The sequence below is a fragment of the Microcaecilia unicolor genome, chromosome 3 (genome assembly GCF_901765095.1).
Source record: "Microcaecilia unicolor chromosome 3, aMicUni1.1, whole genome shotgun sequence".
Lineage (NCBI taxonomy): Eukaryota > Metazoa > Chordata > Amphibia > Gymnophiona > Siphonopidae > Microcaecilia > Microcaecilia unicolor.
Genome location: NC_044033.1, coordinates 107,209,588 through 107,230,462, shown reverse-complemented (window position 1 = coordinate 107,230,462; position 20,875 = coordinate 107,209,588). Strand labels below are relative to the sequence as shown.

General features: G+C 47.5%; 1 protein-coding gene across 3 annotated transcripts in view; it reads left to right on the top strand.

Moving 5' to 3' along the window:
* The window catches only part of POLR3F (RNA polymerase III subunit F), a 49,287-nt gene that overhangs the window by 1,603 nt on the left and 26,809 nt on the right, over positions 1–20,875 (top strand). For all 3 annotated transcript variants that reach the window (XM_030196239.1, XM_030196240.1, XM_030196238.1), the window contains exon 2: positions 17,934–18,051. In XM_030196239.1, the coding sequence (XP_030052099.1) occupies positions 17,934–18,051 (118 nt within the window). The remainder of the gene's footprint in view (positions 1–17,933; positions 18,052–20,875) is intronic.

Sequence of the window (20,875 nt, the reverse complement as noted above, 5' to 3'; positions counted from 1 at the left end):
TAGCACAGAGAGAAGGGCTGAGGCTGAACGCCTTTTAACGCTGCATTCATCAGAGATGATTTTTCAAATATGGAACGAGTGCGGCTGGAACTGGAAGGAAGGGAGGGACTATGACCCTAGAACTGGGAGGGAAGGAGGGAGGGAGGAGGAACCAGAAACTCGGAGGGAGGGGCGACCCTGCAACTCGGAGGGGGGAGGGAGGGGGCGACCCTGCAACTCGGAGGGGGGAGGGAGGGGGCGACCCTGCAACTCGGAGGGGGGAGGGAGGGGGCGACCCTGGAACTCGGAGGGAGGGAGAGCGACGACCCTGAAACTCGGAAGGAGGAAGGGAGACAACCCTGAAACTCGGAAGGAGGGAGGGAGGGGGCGACTCTAGAACTCGGAGGGAGGGGGACGACCCTGAAACTCGGAAGGAGGGAGGGGGCGACCCTGAAACTTGGAGGGAGGAAGGGAGCGACCCTGGAACTCGGAGGGAGGGAGAGCGACGACCCTGAAACTCGGAAGGAGGGAGGGGGCGATTCTAGAACTCTGAGGATGGGGGACGACCCTGAAACTCGGAAGGAGGGAGGGGGCGATTCTAGAACTCTGAGGATGGGGGACGACCCTGAAACTCGGAAGGAGGGAGGGAGGGGGGACGACCCTGAAACTCGGAAGCAGGGAGGGAGGGGGGACGACCCTGGAACTCGGAAGGAGGAAGGGGACGACCCTGGAACTCGGAGGGAGGGAGGGGGGCCCATGGCAGACACTCTCATTCTCACAAACACACTCGCACCCAATCTCACTCGTCAAACACACACACTCGCACATTCACTCTCTCTCACACAGTCAGTCTCACACACACTCTCTAAAACATACACACTCTGAGGACAACCTTGCTAGCGCCCATTTCACTAGTTGTACATAAAACAGATAGCATGGAATCCTTGTGGATAGAAATTCCATGTGTGAAGGGAAAGAGTATACTGTAGGGCTGTACTACCGTATGCAGGGACACAGAATGAACAGAAAAAAGAGCAAATGTTTACAGAAACTAAAAGCTTGCAAATAGGGCAATATTATAATGGGTGATTTCAGTTACTCCAGTATTGACTAGATAAATGCCACATCAAGGAGTGCTAGGGAGGTAAAATTGTTAGATGTTATAAATGACTGCTTCTTGGAGCAACTGGTCCAAGAACCGACAAGAAGGGGAACTATTTTAGATTTAGTCCGAAGTGCAATGATTTTCAACCTTTTTCATCTTACGGCACACTTACAAGGTGCAAAAATTGTCAAGGAACACCACTGGAATCTAATCCATACCTGCCTGTCCCTGCTAAGATCCATTCCATTCCTGCAAGTACTCCTCCATCCCCATCCATACCTGTAACTTTCAGAAGTAGTTATTTCATTTAATTATGCTACTATAATACATTAGAGCACCAATATACTGCTACTGGGAAACTGGAGCAGGATGGACTGTTACAGATTCCTAACCATACTCCACATACCAGCAGAATCCTTCATCTCATTTGCAGATGCAAACATGATTCCCATACTGGGAAAGACCGAAGGTCCATCAAGCCCAGCATCCTGTTTCCGACAGTGCCCAATCCAGGTCACAAATACCTGGGAAGATCCCAAAAAAGTACAAAACATTTTATATTGCTTATCCCAGAAATAGTGGATTTTCTCACCTGATACAAAATAGGGAAATGCAAAAAATATGCAGACAAAAACTGAAAGCAGAGATACTGGACTCTACATGTCATGTAACACCAGAAAAATAGAAAGAAATGCATGTCCTCCTGTACGGTGCAAAATAAAGCCGACAGATGTAAATTCTCAACACCTGCATAATTCACTAATACAATCACTAACTGAAAATAAAATCATTTTTCCTACCTTTGTGCTCTGGTGATTTAATTATTCCAGTCATCTTGTTCCCAATCTTTGGTTCTGCTTTCCTCTGTCTGTGCTCTTGACTCTGTTTCCAGGGCCTCCTTTCCATTTGCAATTTCTTTTTTCACCTTCTGTCCTATGTCTGGCACTGATCTTTCATGTTCAGCATTCATCAGTTTCTCTGCCTCCGTCTCAAATCTATTTTGTTTTCCCTTTCTCTTCCCTTCCTGTGCAGCCAGTCTCCCCGCTTCCCTTCCCTTTATGTGCAGCCTGTCTCACCTATCCTCTTCCCTATATGTATAGCATTTCACTCATTTTCCCCTGTGGTATTGTCTCTCCTCCTCCTCCTTTACTGCAGGACCTGGAAGATCTCTCCTCCCCCCCCTCCCCCCCCAGTCTAGCACCTCGTTCCTTCTCCACGCCCCATCGCTTCACCCAACTCAGATCTCTCTATTCCTTAACTGACCTCCCTGCCCAATACCTCTCTCCCTTCTTGCCCCCCCCCCCCCCCGACGCAGCACCACCCTTCCTCTTTGCCTCTCGTGCAAAACCTCTCTCCTTCCTTGACCCCTTGTGTCAGTTTCCAGGTTTGCTTTTCCATTTTTTTCTCTTCTTTTCCTTCTCTACATCTGTCTGCCACTGATCTAGTTTTTTTCCCACTTTTCTGCCTTTATATTTATCTATTTGATTTTATCCTGAATCTCTCTTTCTCTCACCCTCTTTTTAGCTTCCTCCTTTTTACCTCTCATCTGCCTACTGTTTTTTTTCCATTTCCCTCTCATCCCCTCTCCAGCATTCCCCTTGCTCCCTTAGTCTCTCTGCCTAGTCCTCCGTTTCATAGTAACATAGTGGATGACAGCAGATAAAGACCTAAACAGTCCATCCAGTCTGCTCAATATCCTCTGTGCATTCCCTCTCAACCCTCACCTACCCTGCACTGCATCTCATCCCCTCATCAGTCCCAGCTCCATCCCTGTCTCTCTGTTCTTCACTTGCCTCTCTACCCCACTCATATTGCCTTTCTTTCACCACCTTTTTTAATTTAAATCTTTTTTATTGACGAAGAGAAAAAACCAATACCAACAAGTTGAAACAACTCAATGAGGTAAATCAAAGGTATTGATAAACAACATACATTCTTATAGTCAATACATTTCCTCTTTAACAACTCACACCCAATTCTCCCTCCCCTGCCCACAGCAAGCCCCACCTGGCTTTGTAATCAGATATTTCCAAGTTGCCCTCAGCGATTTCAATAACATACCACCCCGAAGCCCTTCCGGTATTAATCTGGCCGGACAGTGTATTAGAGAAAAGAAGTGCCATGGGTGGTAAGAAGCCATCTCATAGGTCTTGGGTGTGAAATTTTTTTCCTCTAATATCCAATCCCCTATATACCTAAGCAAGCAAGCCATATTATATTTCTGCATGTCTGGAAGTCCAAGACCCCCACCCTGCCAGGAGCCACACATACACTTAAATAGAATCTTTGGCTTTTTCCCTGCCCAGCAGAAATTCAACAGTATTTTACGAAGTAGATCCCGGTTTGTGAATCTAATGGGCAACAATTGTAAAGTGTAGAGCCATCGGGCAAATAGAACCATACGGAACAGTTGGAGCCTCCCATATACCGAGACAGGAAGAGACATCCATTTTGTGAAACGGTCCTTGGAGAATTCGAAGAGAGATGTCACGTTCAAATCGTGAATCAGAAAAGATTTATACGGAAGTCTGATACATAATATGAAAAAAACCTAGATGTCCATTTCAGAAGGAATCCCTCTTCCCAGTTACACCTCACCGAAGGTTGTGTCGGTAACGCCAGCGATTTATCAAAATTCAATTCCATAGCGTCCCACAGATCAATCCAGAGACTGGTGGGTTATGTCCCGCTGCCAGCAGGTGGAGATAGAGAGAACTTCTGAGGCTCTATATGTGGTCATGTGTAGCCAGCCAAACCTCAGTATTCTCTCTATCTAGCAGATGATGGTCATAACTCTGCAGCTCTGGATTTTGGGACTCCTCACCCGTTCCCTCGGGATGAGTTGAGGTACCCCACGGGGTTGAGGGCTCGCTAAGGCTGAGCAGGGATATCTGGTGCTGCCAGGTCCCTCCCTTTCTCCCCCCTCCCGCTGATTCCTGTCAGAATTGGGCAGGAGCACGTGAGTTGTAATCTCCTGTTTTCTGTGACTGGGGAGCGGTTTGTAGCGGGTGGGGAGGATTCCTCTTTTGCCTTTGTCAAGCAGGGCATATGGCAGCCCCTTCCGAATTGTCAACCGCTGCTCCTGGTGTGGGAACCGGAGAGCAGCGTCTGGAGCCTGTGATTCCTGCCCTCATGCTTCTCCGGGGCACGGAAGCTCGACTGCTGGACGGGAGAGACCGGAACATGGTGGGAGAGCAGAAGGTCAGGCAGTCCCGTTGCTGGGCTCCTCCGGGCGGTCCTCCCGTCCGGCAGCTGATGATTTTGGTGCCATCGCACCTTTGAAAGGGTGGACGGCAGCGGATCCCAAGGCACGAAAGCGGCAAACAGTTGATTCGAGGTCAGCTGGGGTCGCGGCGTTAGTGCAGGCAGGCTCCGGGGGAGCGGAGAAAGAAGTTGAGGCGGCGCGCCACTTTTCCCGCTCTAAGTCCCCTCGTGCTGTTTTGGCGGGCGCCATTTTTGAATTGGGGGGAGAACAGAATTTGGGGCCTTCCAGTGGCTCGGCAACCGATGCCCTTGTCTGCGGATGATCCGCAGGTCAGGGGGACTGAGCAGTCAGGTGTGCCCTTTTTGCCCCAAATTTGTGCTGTTGATGCACAGAGCTTTTCTGCTGAAAACTCCGGGGGGGGGGGGGGGTCCTTGCCATTGATGACTCCTTGGGGCCCCCCACGAGGACTTGTCAGTTTCCTCTCCTTCTCTGGCTAAGAGAACTCGCGTGGATAGCCGGGAGATGGATTTTAGGTCAGAATTGGGTACAGAGGTAGATGACGGTCAGTTGTCAGTAGTTTCCCAACTGACCTAGTCTGATTTGCTGGAGAAAGAGGGGGAGTTTCCGTCTGAGGGGTGTGATGACCTCACAACGGTGCGGTTGTTTCATCAAGAAGAGTTGGCGAATTTGATTGTGGGACCCATGCAGATATTGAATATCTCGGCTCCAGACAGTGGGCTATCCTCCTCGGCAGTTCCCTCTATTATGTCGGGCCCGTGACCGGCCCGTACCTTTCACATTCATGATATTATGAAGGTACTCATTGCGGCGCAGTGGGACACTCCTGAGGCTGGGTTGCGCGTGGCGAGGGCCATGACGCATTTATATCCTCTTCCAGACAGTGAGAGAGAAGATTTGCGTTTGCCCATGGTGGATTCTTTGATCACTGCAGTCACTAAGAGGACTACGTTGCCGGTGGAAGACGGGACCGCACTTAAGGATCCGCAGGATAGGAAGTTAGAGTCTTCTTTAAAAGCATCCTTCGAAGTGGCAGCGTTATGCATGCAGGTGTCAATCTGCGGGTCCTACGCAGCCAGGGCATGTCTGTCTTGGATGCAGAAGGCGGCCTCCCCGGAAGATCTGGTGGCGAACTTGCCTTCTCTTGGGGCTGGTCTAGCATATTTGGCGGATTTGCTATATGATTTGCTTCGGCCAAGGAGGTAGCCCTCTCTGTGGTGGCCCGCCGATGGTTGTGGCTTCATCACTGCTCAGCTGATATGGCTTCTAAGTCTCGTCTTGCTTGTCTACCCTTTCGGGGCAAACTTCTGTTTGGTGAGGATTTGGACAAGATTGTGAAAGATCTGGGAGATTCTAAGGGCCGCCGTTTGCCCGAGGATAAGCCTAGATCGGCTTCTTGAGCAGGTCCCTCTCAGGCTCGGTTTCATGAGGTGAGGAGTTATCGCCCAGGCAGGTCGGTGGCCTTCTGTAAGCCCAATTTTCCTCAGAAGCAGCAGCTGTTTCAGAGGGGGGGAGTGCCGCTCAGGCGGCGCGACTTCCAGACCCACCACGGGGTCTTGTGCCCAATGATGGGGCCTTGGTACATCTTTCTGGGAGAACGGGCCAGGGTGACTTCAGAAGAGTGGGTTTTGTAGGTAATATGGGATGGTTACAAGCTAGAATTCGTTCGAAATCTGTCAGATTTTTTCCTAGAATCCCCTTGCAAATCTCCGTAAAAGAAAGCGGCGATCAGGGTCACGTTGGAAAATTTAATTTGCTTGGGGGCTGTGGTTCCCGTTCCAGTGGCACAGTGCGGTCTGGGCCGTTATTCCATCTATTTCGTGGTTCCAAAGAAAGGAGGATCCTTTCGTCCGGTACTCAACCTCAAAGGGGTAAACAAAGCTCTGTGAGTGCGTCACTTTTGCATGGAAACTCTTCGGGCCGTTATAGCCGCAGTTCAGCCAGGAGAGTTTATTACCTCCCTCGATCTCAAGGAGGCTTACTTGCACATTCCCATTTGGCCACCTCATCATCGGTTTCTTCGGTTTGCGGTTCTTTGTCAACACTTTCAGTTCCAGACGCTTCCCTTCGGTCTAGCTACGGCTCCTCGGACGTTTTCCAAGATTATGGTTGTAGTTGCAGCCTTTCTGCGACAGGAGGGGGTGCAAGTGCATCCTTATCTCGACGACTGGTTAATATGAGCATCGTCTTTTCAGGACAGCATTCAGACGACAGACAAGGTAGTCAGTCTACTGTGGTCGTTGGGGTGGATCGTCAACCTGGAGAAGAGTCATTTGGATCCATCTCAATCCTTGGAATACCTTGGGGTGCTATTCGACACCTGTGTGGGCAGAGTCTTCTTGCCAGACAACCGGAGGTTGAAGCTGCAGGCTCAGGTACAAAGTCTTCTGCGCAGTCTAGCACCCAAGACCTGGGATTATGTTCAGATGTTGAGATCATTGGCAGCCATGCTAGAAGTGGTCCCGTGGACCAGGAGTCACATGAGGCCTCTTCAGCGATCCCTGTTGAGCCGCTGGTCTCTGGTTTCGGAGGATTACTCAGTTCCGTTTACTCAGTTCTGTTATGATGGGAGCCAATGGTCAGGATGGAAATGCGTTGGTGGCTCCAGGCCGACAAGTTATGCCTTGGAATGCTCCTAGCGGTGCCGGACTGGGTAGTGGTGACTATGGATGCTAGTCTTTCTGGATGGGGAGGCCATTTTCTGGGACTCACGGCACAGGGTGCTTGGTCTCGGATGGAGGCTTCTTGGTCCATCAGTCGGTTGGAGCTGAGAGCAGTGCAGCTAGCATTACAGGCATTTCGTGCGGATCTGGAGGGGAGGCCGGTTCGTGTTCTCTCTGACAATGCGACGGCAGTGGCCTATGTCAGTCGTCAGGGAGGCACCAGGAGTGTTCATCTGGCCAAGGAGGCGATGTGTCTATGCCGATGGGCAGAAGAGCACTTGGCTCAACTCTCGGCAGCGCACATAGCGGGGACACTGAACACCAAAGCAGATTTTCTGAGTCACCATATATTGGATCTGGGGGAGTGGGAGCTCTCGGCGCAGGCGTTTTCGTTGATCACGAGCCAGTGGGGAGTTCTGGCTATGGACCTGATGGCACGGGTGGACAATGCCAAAGTGACGCAATTTTTCAGTCGCAGCAGGGATCCCCAGTCTCGGGGGATCAATGCGCTTCTTCAGCCTTGGCTCCTGACAGTTCTTCTGTATGTGTTTCCGCCATGGCCTATGATAGGCAGGATATTGGGGCGAGTGGCGAGCCACCCAGGTCGAGTTATCTTTGTGGGACCAGATTGGCCCAGGTGTCCGTGGTACGCAGATCTGGTGCGCCTTGGGGTCGGCCAACCATTGCGGCTGCCAGCTTATCGGGGTCTGTTGCGGCAAGGTCCTATCCTTATGGAAGATCCCTCCCCATTTGGTCTTACGACCTGGCTATTGAGCGGGCAAGTTTGAGACAGAAAGGTTATCCGGAAAAGGTGATTGCCACTATGTTGCGAGCTAGGAAGCATTCCACATCGACAGTGTATGCTAGAGTGTGGAGGACCTTTGAGGCGTGGTGTATGGCGGCAGGTCTGTCAGCTTTTTCAGCTCCGGTTTCTTCGTTCCTGGCCTTTTTGCAGGATGGCCTTGACAAGTCTCTGTCGTTGAACTCCTTGAAGGTCCAAGTGGGGCCTTGGCATGTTTTAGAGGTCGCTTACAAGGGTCTTCCTTAGCCTCACACCCGGATATTGTTCGGTTTTTGCAGAGGGTCAATCATTTGCGCCCTCTGCGGCTCTCGGTATTTCCTTCCTGGAATTTGAATCTGGTTCTGAAGGCATTGCAGTGGCCTCTATTTGAACCGTTGTCTAGATTATCGGTTAAGGATTTGACTTTCAAGACAGTATTTTTGATTGCTATTTCTTCAGCAAGGAGGGTTTCCGAGATACAGGCTTTATCCTGTAGAGATCCGTTTCTACTACTAGTACTACTATTTAACATTTCATAAAGCGCTACCAGGGTTACGCAGTGCTGTACAATCTAACAAAGAAGGACAGTCCCTGCTCAAAGGAGCTTACAATCTAAAGGACAAAAAGTGCAGTCAGTTGGGGGCAGTCTAGATTTCCTGGATAGAGGTACAATGGTTAGGTGCCGAAAGTGACATTGAAGAGGTGGTCTTTGAGCAAGGATTTGAAGATGGGCAGGGAGGGGGCTTGGCGTATGGGCTGAGGGAGTTTATTCCAAGCATAGGGTGAAGTGAGGCAGAAAGGGCGGAGCCTGGAGTTGGTGGTGGTGGAGAAGGGTACTGAAAGGAGGGATTTGTCCTGTGAGCGGAGGTTACGGGTAGGAGCATAAGGGGAGATGAGGGTAGAGAGGTAATGAGGGGCTGCAGATTGAGTGCATTTGTAGGTTAGTAGGAGAAGCTTGAACTGTATGCGGTACCTGATCGGAAGCCAGTGAAGTGACTTGAAGAGAGGAGTGATATGAGCATATTGGTCTAGGCGGAAGATAAGACGGGTAGCAGAGTTCTGAACGGATTGAATGGGGGATAGATGGATAGTAGTAGTAGTAGATGGTTAAGTGGGAGACCAGTGAGGAGTAGGTTGCAGTAGTCAAGGCGAGAGGTGATGAGAGAGTGGATGAGAGTTCGGGTGGTGTGCTCGGAGAGGAAGGGGCGAATTTTGCTGATGTTATAGAGAAAGAAGCGACAGGTCTTGGCTGTCTGCTGGATATGGGCAGAGAACGAGAGGGAGGAGTCGAAGATGACTCCGAGGTTGCGGGCAGATGAGACGGGGAGGATGAGGGTGTTGTCGACTGAAATAGAGAGTGGAGGGAGAGGAGAAGTGGGTTTGGGTGGAAAGACAATGAGCTCGGTCTTGGCCATGTTCAGTTTCAGGTGGCGGTTGGACATCCAGGCAGCAATGTCGGATAAGCAGGCCAATACTTTAGCCTGGGTTTCCGCAGTGATGTCAAGTGTGGAGAGATAAAGCTGGGTGTCATCAGCATATTGGAAACCATGAGATGAGATCAGCGAGCCCAGGGAAGAGGTGTAGATTGAAAAAAGAAGGAGTCCAAGGACAGATCCCTGAGGAACTCCAACAGAGAGTGGGATGGGGATGGAGGAAGATCCATGAAAATGTACTCTGAAGGTACTGTGGGAGAGATAAGAGGAGAACCAGGAGAGGACAGAGCCCTGGAACCCAAATGAGGATAGTGCAGCAAGAAGTAAATTATGATTGACAGTTTCAAAAGCAGCGGATAGGTCGAGGAGGATGAGGATGGAGTAGTGACCTTTGGATTTGGCAAGGAACAGGTCATTACAGACGTTAGTGAGTGCCGTTTCTGTCGAGTGTAGAGGGCGAAAACCGGATTGAAACGGATTGAGGATGGCCTGAGAGGAGAGAAAATCAAGGCAGCGGCTGTGAATAGCGTGTTCAAGTATCTTGGAGAGGAAGGGTAGGAGGGAGATGAGGCTGTAGTTGGAAGGACAGGTAGGGTCTAGTGATGGTTTTTTGAGAAGTGGTGTGAGTACAGCATGCTTGAAGGTGTCAGGGACAGTTGCAGTGGAGAGAGAGAGAGATTGAGGATATGACAGATGGTGGGGGTGACAGTAGGAGAGATGGTGTTTAGTAAGTTGGTGGGGATGGGATCAGAAGAACAGGTGGTGCATTTCGAGGAGGAAAGAAGGTGGGCGGTTTCCTCCTAGGTGATATCAGGAAAAGAGGAGAAGGAGGCCTGGGTTGGTTGGTTGAGGGAGTGGGTTAAAGGGTGAAGAGGAGGAGGTGGCTTGGTAGTGAATTCGAGGTTGATCTTCTGCACCTTGTCGCGGAAGTAGTCAGCTAGTGATTGAGGAGAGAGTGGGGGGGGGGGGGGTGGGAGCAGAGGGCACTTTGAGGAGGGAGTTAAGGGTGGCGAAGAGACGACGAGAGTTGGAGCCGAGAGAATTAGTCAATTGGGTGTAATAGTCCTGTTTGGCAAGGAATAGGGAGGACTGGAAGGAGGATGGCATGAATTTGTAATGAATGAAGTCGGTATGGGTGCGAGATTTCCTCCAGAGGCGTTCAGCAGATCGGGCGCAGGAGCGAAGGTATCGGATGCAAGGAGTCAGCCTGTCTGGGGATTAGTATGCCTTGTGGGACTGGAGATGGATGGTGCAAGTGTGTCCAGAGCAGTGGAGAGAGTGGCATTGTAAGCAGAGACAGCCTTGTCGACAGACTCGGAGGACATAATGGAAGGGAGGAGATTAGAGATACAAGAGGATAAGGTGGGAGGGTCGACAGCCTGGAGATTCCTGAAAGTAGTGGTTAGTGTTGGGCGGGACTGAGGGGGAGGGTGATGAAGTGTGAAGGTGATCAGGTGATGATCTGAGAGAGGAAGTGCAGAGGCGCAGAAATTGGAGGGTGAGCAGGTAGAGGAGAGGACGAGGTCAAGACAATGGCCAGTTTGGTGAGTAGGGGTGGTGGAGCTCAGCTGAAGGTTGAAGGAGGATGTCAGAGTGAGGAACTGAGAAGCGTAGGAGTTGGATGGGTCATCAGCGTGTATGTTAAAATCTCCAAGAATGAGGGACGGAGATGAGGGTTCGAGAAAAATGGAGAGGCAGGCATCGAAGTCGGTAAGGAAGGAAGGGAAGGACTTATCAGGGTGGGCGGTAAATGACTGCAACTCTGAGTGGCAGCGGGTAGAATAGACGGATGGAGTGAACTTCAAAGGATGAGAAGCAGTGAGACTGCGGTAGGAGGAGGGGTTGAAAACTACAGGAGGGCGAAAGTAGAAACCCAACTCCTCCGCGGCCAACTGGGCAAGGATTGTGAGAGAAAAGATAACCTCCATGGCACAGGGCCGCGACTGAGGCAGAGTCGTTGGGGGTGAGCCAGGTTTCAGTTAGGGCGAGCAGTTGGAGGCAGGGGTGACTCTGTGGACGGTTCCATCCTTTTTGCCCAAGATTGTTTCACGTTTCCATATGAATCAGCAGCTTTGTCTTCCCTCTTTTTGTACAGAGGATCATCCGATGGAGTTTCGCGCTCTCCGGTGTCTGGATGTTAAGCGGGCTATTATCAGGTATTTGGAAGTGACTAATGACTTCCGTTGTTCAGAGCATTTATCCTGTTTGCGGGGCAAAGGAAGGGGCAGCAAGCTTCTAAGGCGACAGTGGCTCGTTGGTTGAAGGAAGCTATTGCCTGAGGTTATATAGTGTTCGGTAGGGATCCGCTGGCTGAGCTCCGAGCTCATTCCACTAGGGCGCAGGCAACTTCTGTGGCAGAGGCTAGGTCGATTTCATTGGAGGAAATTTGTAGATCGGCCACCTGGTCCTCGGTGCATACTTTTGCGAAGCACTATAGATTGGACGTAGCAGCAAGGGCTGACGCTGCGTTCGGGGCTTCGGTGCTGCAAACTGGGATCTCTGGGTCCCACCCTATTTAAGAACTGCTTGGGTACATCCCACCAGTCTCTGGATTGATCTGTGGGACGCTATGGAAGGAAAAATTAGTTATTACCTGATAATTTTCTTTCCATTAGTCCTGACAGATCAATCCAGAGGCCCTCCCTGGAGATTCTGCATGTCTGGTTGTTTATAGTTTCAGGTTAGAGTTACAGTTTTGGTTTGTTATTGTTTCTTCAAGGTACATTGGAGCAACTTCCTTACTTACTGTGAGCTGCATGAGTTCCTCCCGTCCTTGAATTCTTGAAAACAGGAGAATAGCTCTCTATTGGGAGTTGGACATTTATATGGATAATACTGAGGTTTGGCTGGCTACACATGACCACATATAGAGCCTCAGAAGTTCTCTCTATCGCCACCTGCTGGCAGAAGGACATAACCCTCCAGTCTCTGGATTGATCTGTCGGGACTAATGGAAAGAAAATGATCAGGTAATAACTAATTTTTCCTTTAAAGCCTGAAAAGTCCCTATATTCAGCAAAACTATCCATCAGAGCATTTAGGGATGTTTCCGGATTAACCAAATGTACTAATATGTCGTCTGCAAAGGCCAACAATTTAAACTCCTGAACACCATTGCGTACTCCTTGAATATCTGGGTTATTTAAGATCTCCCGAATAAGTGGATTAAGAGTTAGAACGAAAAGAAGGGGCGACAGAAGACAGCCCTGACAGGTCCCCCTCTAAATCTTAAAAGGTTCTGAAACCAACCCCTGTATCCATAGGGCCGCCTTAGGTTCGTTATACAACATCCGTATAGCCTCTAGGAAAAATCCCTCAAACTCATAGGCCTCTAATGTTGTATATAAGAACTCCCACCTTACTCTGTCGAATGCCTTCTCTGCATCAAAACTTATGAGCAGGGAAGGCACCTTTGTCCGTTCTACGCATTCCATTGATACTAATATTTTGTGTATATTCTTAGTGCTCATGCATCCTTGCACAAAGCCAAACTGCCTCTCAAATATCAGCGATAGTAAGATGGAGGCTAACCTAATTGCCAAAAGTTTTGCCAGGATTTTAGCCTCCACGTTCAATAAAGATATAGGTCTGTAGAAAGTTGGCAATTCTGGGTTCCGTCCTGGCTTCAGCAGCACTACTATCTGCGCCAAACGCAATGAATCAGACAGTTGCCCTGCCTCTATAAATGTAGTGAATAAATTCTGCAAAGTCAGTACTATCACCGGATTCAAGATTTTATAAAATTCAAAACTAAATCCATCTGGTCCCGGTGCTTTATAAAGAGACCCTTGTTGTATGGCCCTGCTAACTTCCTCCTCAGAAATCTGCACATTTAGTTTAGATCTGTCTTGCGTTGTCAAAACCAGCAAGGATCTACTCTCCAGATAGATTCAACCCTCCAATCCCTCCTCCTGAGGTTTGGCATAGAGATGTTGATAATATGAACGAAACACTTCCAAAATTTCCTTATCTGTGCGCACTTTTGTCCCATCTCCTCTGTCTATCTGCACAATCGTTTGCGAACCCGACTTCTGCCTAACCAAGTTAGCCAATAATTTCCCTTGCTTATTGCCCTCTGCAAAAAGTTTGTATTTATAATACTGCAAAGACTTAACCGTGCGTGCATGCAGTAGTGTATTAAGCGCAGCTTGTGTTGCCATCAATTGCGCTTTTTGCGGAGGCATGGGGGACGTTCCAAATTGCCGTCTTGCTTCTTGTACCTGACGTTCCAGATGCAAAATCTCACTATCTCTAACTTTCTTCTTATAACTAGTGTATGATATTATTGTTCCTCTAAGTACTGCCTTAGGCGTTTCCCAAAAAAGTATCAGGTTACCACGATGTTACTACTACTACTACTACTTAACATTTCTAAAGCGCTACTAGGGTTACGCAGCGCTGTACAATTTAACATGGAAGGACAGTCCCTGCTCAAGGAGCTTACAATCTAAAAGACAGGTGCACAATCTAAAGACAAGTGAACAATCTAGAGACAAGTGTACAATCTAAAAGACAAGTGTAGAGACAATCTGATAGCGCATACTATATTTCTTGAAGGGTTAGGTGCCGAAGGCAGCATTGAAGAGGTGAGTTTGTCTCCTGATATTCTGCCTACTTGTTAGCTAAATACTCCTTAAATTCGTTGTCCCAGTACAGATAGGCAGGAAAGCGCCACTGTGGTGACAGATTTCCACTAGGTCCCACATCTACCAAGCACCAAACCAGAGCATGATCGGAGACTCCGTAAGGGCCTATCCCTGCAATCTTGGACCTTAGAAAAGACCGATTTAGATATCAACCAGTAATCGATTCTAGATTGTGAAGAATGGGCCCTAGACAAGTGGGTGACATCCCTTTCCTCGGATGTAGTACGCGCTATACATCTAGCAATTCTAATGCTGAACACACCGACGAAATCCCCCGAGGCGTGGGTCCCTCACTTCCTCCCCTACCTGTACTTCTCTCCAATACCGGGTCATGAACTATGTTAAAGTCTCCCTGCCATGACCACCGGAATGTCCTGATGTTGAGATACAGTGTGGATCAGTGACCTAAAAAAACCCCATCATAAACATTTGGGGCATATACATTACACAAAAGTATAGGTTGCTTATTTATCATTACCTTGGCCAGGAGGTATCTACCAGAACCTGCTCTCCAGCACCCCTGAATCTGGACATCCAGGGTCTTCCGGAAAAGGATTATTACCCCTGCTTTACGGCCCACTGCTGGAGCTTCTAATATGTTTCCCACCCACCACTTCTTAAATTTTGCATGTTCCGATGTCGACAAGTGGATCTCCTGCAAAAAGGCCACATCAGCTCTGTGACGATTTAGGAACTGTAGTATTTTTTGTCTCTAAATAGGAGAAGTAACCCCTTTTACGTTCTAAGAAATAAATTTAAGTGGCATCTAACACCATCCTTTTAATAGTAAATACGCAAGCCAAAGATCTTATCTTTAAGGGTGAGTCATCTCAGCCTACCACCCTCCCCTATACCCTTCCCTAGTGTGAAAAAAAAATGGTCCCAGGAGGCCCGATATCTCATTCAACGCCATCTCCCCCCTCCATCAACCAAACAGAAGGAGCAAAGTCGAGAAGATCCCCTAAACATCCCATTCAATAATGACCCCACACATAACAGAAAAAAATAGCAAACCCCAGATTTCTGTAGTTCCCTGTTACCCCCCTCTCCTCCCCCATACCCACCCAAATATGCAGCCAGCCTTCCTACAATGCTGGTCCTAGTTCTGCCATCTATCCTTGGCATGAATTATCAAGTAGGCACTGTAAGAGGACTCCTCTCTCTCCTCTCCTCTCCTCTCCTCTCCTCCCCGTCCCACCAACCCATTAAAGAATACCTACTCTCTATCTTACCTCCTTATTCTCTTTCGCCCCACCCTACATATTACACATTAACAATGAAAAACATTTTTGAAAACCTCCAACTTTTGTCGACCATGTAAGGTATTGATATAATGCAGTAAGTCCAAATGATCAGGATCCAGACCCCAACCTGATATCCCCCGCCCAACTCGCTCGCCGCTCGTGACATAGGTACCAGACTTATTGGTCCCCGGATCCTGTCCAGCGCTTCAAGCCTGTATGTTCATGTGCTCATATTCAAGTTGTCCAATATAGTCTAACTTGACTTGCTGAGTTCCTAAAAAAAAAAAAAATTATAACATGGGAAGTTTACAGCCTTAATAACTCTCCAGGGATAACTACTTTCCAGATGCAAATCTTGATAAGGTATCAGATGTTCAGCCTCCGGGAAGTGGTGTGCCCTGTCAAAGAGGCATCTCTATCCCTGAGCCTGGGGAGGGTTAGCATATGATCTTCCTACTACCAACAGAAATCTCCCCAGGACCAATGCCGGAAACGTTGAAGCACAGCTTCTAATACTGGTCTGCAGTCTCTGCACAGATACCAAAAGTCAAAATCCATGTCATTGGATATCCCTTTACACTCCTCTCCAAAGCATTGTCACTCTCCGACGAAAGAGGGAGAAAAAAAAAGGGGGGGTAATGGCAGAAGATACTTTTCTGCTTTGTTTCTCCTTTGGTGTATCATTATGACCAATGGTCACGCTGTAATTTGTCCTATGCAACTGAAGTCAAAGTCCAGTGAAGAAAACTGAAGATATCAGTGGCGCCCCTGCGAAGTTCCTTTACTTCGTGGGATTATTTATCGAGGAGGCTTGTTGATTCATAAAGGTTTTAGCCGCTTATGGAGTGTCAAAAAAGTTGGGTTTTTCATCTTTAAACACTTCTGTGCTGGGTATAAAAGGGCAAATTGTATTTGGCGTCTGTGTAGCTCTGAACAAATGGGTGTATACACTCTCCGTAGTAATGAGACCCTTGCAGAAAAGTCCTGGAGACACAAAATTGTCTTATTTTCATATGTGAGTGGGCCTCGAGACCTTATTGCCCGCAGCACCTCAGTCTTATGCACATAATTTAGTAGTTTGAAGATTACTACCCTGGGCTTGGTTTCCACCTGTCTTCTGGGGCCCAGCCTATGCGCTCTCTCTATTCTCAAAGGGCCTACTTCAGATCACAGCTGCTGCGACTTTACCAGCCACGTTTCCAGAAATCCTCGCAACTCTGGCTCCAATATGGACTCCAGTAAGCCCACCAATCTTAAATTTCCTCTCCTAGATCTGTTTTCCAAGTCATCTGTCTTATTTTCTAGCTCCTCCCTTTTGGATTGCAAGGTGGTGTTCACTGTGTACAGTTGCTGCACGCGGTCTTCTAGGTCTGAGACTCTCTGGCAACAAGCCACAAACTCTCCCTGTAGTGATTCCATCTGCCCATCCAACGTATCTAATTTATTCGTGATGCTTTGGAATTTTTTGTCTAGAGAGGAATCTATTGCCTGGGTCATGTCCTAAACTATTTCAGCCACCCATGCCAAACTCAGGCTGACCTATGTCCATCTGCATCCGCCATCTTGTGCGCCTCCGACAGTCTCGATTTCTCCGACTGCTTTTTCACTGATTTAGAAGCCATATCACTACGTTCTGTCCAATTTCTGGTGCCTTGCATCACTCCGATATTCTCCCCTTTAGTGGTGAGGTAGGTTCTCTCAAAATTTGTGGTTTTAGGGCATTAAGGGGATCGAGGTTCAGGAGCTCCTCTCACCTATGTCTGCTCCTCAGCACAACATCATGTGACCCTCTTTCACCACCTTTTTAACACCATTTTCACCCCCACTCAACCATTTCCGAGACCCATCATCCCCTTCCTCAGGACCCCCATCCCTTTTCAGTGCCTCTCATCCTCTCTCCAGTCTACCAGATCATTTACATTATGTCTGAGCCTTCCCTCCACAGTTCATCCCCCCCTCTTACACCCCTTCCCATTTCACACCCTCACTCATTCTCTCAACCCATCAATACACTCTCACTCATCAATTATGCCAGATCTTCACTATCCCCTCAAAAGTCTCTTTCCATCTCTCCCATCCATGGTCCCCCTGCCCCCTCCCCCCAAAAAACACTCCTCAACTCAATCCCTAATTCCCAGCCCTCTTCTGCTCTGATTCCCTATCCCTGAGTCCCATCTTCTGCTATTTCCAGAGTGTGAGTCAGAAATCAGGCTGGAGGTCCCGAGCCTTGCTGCCAAGGACACCCCATCTTACCTCACACACCCGGTCCCTGCAGTACTCGTTTCCCTTCTCGCACACAATCACTCACGTTATCCCTTTAGAGACTGAAGACTCACTTATCCAGCAATTATCTTTTATTCAGTAATCTTGCTTACCACACACTTTTACAAAATTAAATGCAGAACTTCTTTCTCAATACAGAACAAGGGAAATAGCTGTAGAAAAGATAATACATTTACAGAGACATGCAGTCAGAACTACCTAGGTATGTAAACTGGCAATCACTCAGAGTGCATCCATTCAGAGACTATCAGGGAAAGGCTGGTTAGGGTATCTGGGTTTTAAAAAGGTTTGGACAAGTTCCTGGAAGAAAAGTCCATAGTGTGCTTTAGAAACAGACATGGGGAAGCCACTTCTTGCCCTGGGATTTGTAGTATGGTATGTCGCTACTATTTGGGTTTCTGCCAAGCACTTGTGACCTGGATTGGCCACTGTTGGAAACAGAATACTGAGCTAGATGGACCATTGGTCTGACCCAATATGGCTTTTCTTATGACACATTTTGTTAAGTTATGTATTATGCATGATCTTCTGTTTGCTGGTTTCTGAGCTATAAGCCTGTAATTTAATTTTCCATAGGATCTTAGAACTGTGCCAGCAGCTTCCCCATGGGATTACAGATCAAGTTATCCAGAATGAGCTGCCTCATCTGGAACCCCAGCACAGGGCGGTGGCCATCAACCGACTCCTATCAATGGTAGGACCAGTTTGAGTCCCTAACTTATCATTTTCTCTGGTGTATTTTTTAAATGATTTTGTCAACTGATTTTAGTTAAATAATAAAATTTGAAAAAAGATGGGCCCCGTATGCATAGGATTAATGCTCCTAATTTTGGGACTCTCTTACTAAGGTGTGTGTGGTAATTTCCCTGTTTGCGCGTGCTAATCACGAGCTATTTATTTTTTTAGAGGGGTGTGGCATATGTGAGGAATGAGCATGGAAGTGTTATCCAGCTAGCGTGTTCACATTAGAGGGTACAAACTGGACAATGTGGACTTAATATGGGAGTCCTTAGCACCTCCTAAATAGAAGGCAGTAGGCACTTCAGTGTTATTTTTTTGCAAGTCTTGTGTGCTAATTGAAAAATTAACGGTCCTTTTACCAAACTGCAGTAAAAGTTAGCTTTAGCACACATTTACTTGAGTTTTTCTCCTGCACTAAGGCCACTTTTACCACAGCGGTGGAATGGCCGATTTTCAATTTGTTCCATTAATTGCCACGTGCTAATTTTGCCAGTAGTACACAAGCATTAAAACAAAAAAATTACCATTTACCAGCACCTATTTTGTATGCGTTAAGGGCTTCCATGGTAATCCTGAGCTAATCAGTACGTGGTAATGTGGACACACCAACTGATTAGCGCAGAAGTGTCCCCGAAGAAAAAATGTAAAAAAAAAAAAATTTTTAGTGTGTGGGTAGCGCACACCAATTGGGAACTTACCTCAGGACACCTGAATGCATAAATCTTTTAAGCCACAGTAAGCGTGCACTACTTTTTACCGCAGTGTAGTAAAAGGACCTCACGATGTACGACCTGCAAAACTAAAACTAGAAAATGCATTAAAAAATGTGCACAGGAAAGTCCCGGGCTAGGACCCGCTAAGGCCATTTTTTACTGCAGCTTAGTAAAAGGGCCCCTTTGAAAGTTATAAATAACAAGCCTACATTTATAGGTATAACTTTTTTAAGCTCCTAAATTAAGATTGATTTTCAGATGAAAATTTAGACTCCTACATTTGGCTGATAATAAGTTACAAATTTAGGAGCACAGCTTTTTTTTCTCTTTTTTTAAATATATATCAGGCCAGTGTCTTCAGGCTTGACTGTTCCTGATAAACTTGCCAGTTTGGTAACACGATGCTCAGTTCAGCCCTTGGCTTGCATTCACAAATATATTTTCATTGGATCCAAAAGAGATAGTATTTGCCAATAGCTAATATCACAATTTTATTTGATCTACTTGTGAACAAAAACAAAACCCAAATAATTATGGGCACTGTTTCTAAGCCGTGCTATAGGCACGCTAGCATAGTTAGCGTGCACTAACTCTAGAGACACCCATAGGAATATATGGGTGTCTCTAGCATTTAGCACGCACTAAAAACAATAGCGCACCTTCGTAAATATATCAGTTACCAAAATATTCATTAGCAGAGATTGGGTGGCAGCACTGGTGGTTAGGAGGTGGGGCTAGTGCTGGGCAGACTTCTACGGTCTGTGCTCTGAAAATGGCAGATACAAATCAAGGTCAGGTATACATATAAAGTAGCACATATGAGTTTATCTTGTTGGGCAGAGTGGATGGACCGTACAGGTCTTTTTCTGCCGTCACTTACTATGTTACTATCCTTTTCCTCTTTTGCTGTCGTTCATCTTTACATCTCTTTCCCCATGTGGCGTACTCAAGTGTCTGTGGTGAACTGTGGCTGGCCTCTGAAGGCTGGAGAAGCACATCCTTAGTGCTACTTATTGACTGAAAATATTGTCCTAGTTAACAGCAGCTGTCTTCTGTCCCTCCCCAGGTCTGGGTATGCCACTTCCACCCTTGGATAAATCCAAATGGAGGGGAGAAGTAAAACTGGATCCCCTGTGCCACAATGCACAAGCCCACGGCTTGAGCCGGCCTACCACACTAGTTTGACCATTGACATTACCTGCTGAGGCTTGTCCCAGGTTTGGGGGCAGTTGAAGGTTTGCACAGACACATAAAGGTACAAATAGAAATGAGTATTGCATGCTGCACTGTAGTGTAGCTTTTAATATCATACTAAGCTCCATCTCTGGCCCTATTCTCATCCAGGCTCAGAGCACACCATTTTGAGGCTGCTGCTAACTCCTAACCCCTTATTCACCTGTTTAATACCCATGTTGTTGTAATCATTCCCATAATAAATGTAACTCCTTAATTTCTTATTTGTCCTGTTTGCCTGTCTGGAATAGATTTTAAGCTCTGTTGAGCAGGAACTGTCTCTTACATCTTTGTGTACAGCACTGCGTATGTCTAGCGCTATAGAAGTGACTAGTAGTATTAATGTGAGACATGGAGCTTTGCAAAGATCTTTTTTTTTTCTCCATGGAAAATACTTTTGAATATTTGGTTGATTGTTTTAGCCCAGTTTTTCTTTAAAAGCAAGAATAAAAGAAATTAGGTTTGGTTTTTTTTTTGTCAGGAAACCGTGTTTATATAAATATGCTACAGATGCCTTCTGAAGAGTGACCAGTGTTCTGGGCCTGGCATACTGCTGTGTTCAGGTCTTGGGTCAGCTCTTCAGCTGTCTGGGCGAGTTTGGACTGAGAATTCAGTGGAGGAAGAATAGGGTGGGGAGAGAGAAGTAGGTGTGGATAGCTTCCTAAAAGATGCGGAGAGAGGTCCGGGTCCGGGAGTTAGGCCAGCAAGTGGAACAAACGGAGGAGAAACTAGACAGCCAATCCGAGAACCTACTGAGGCTGCAAGAAGCTCTGAAACTAGAGAGCCATGCGAGGGAAGAATTGCAGAATGCACTTGAAGACCTGGAGAATA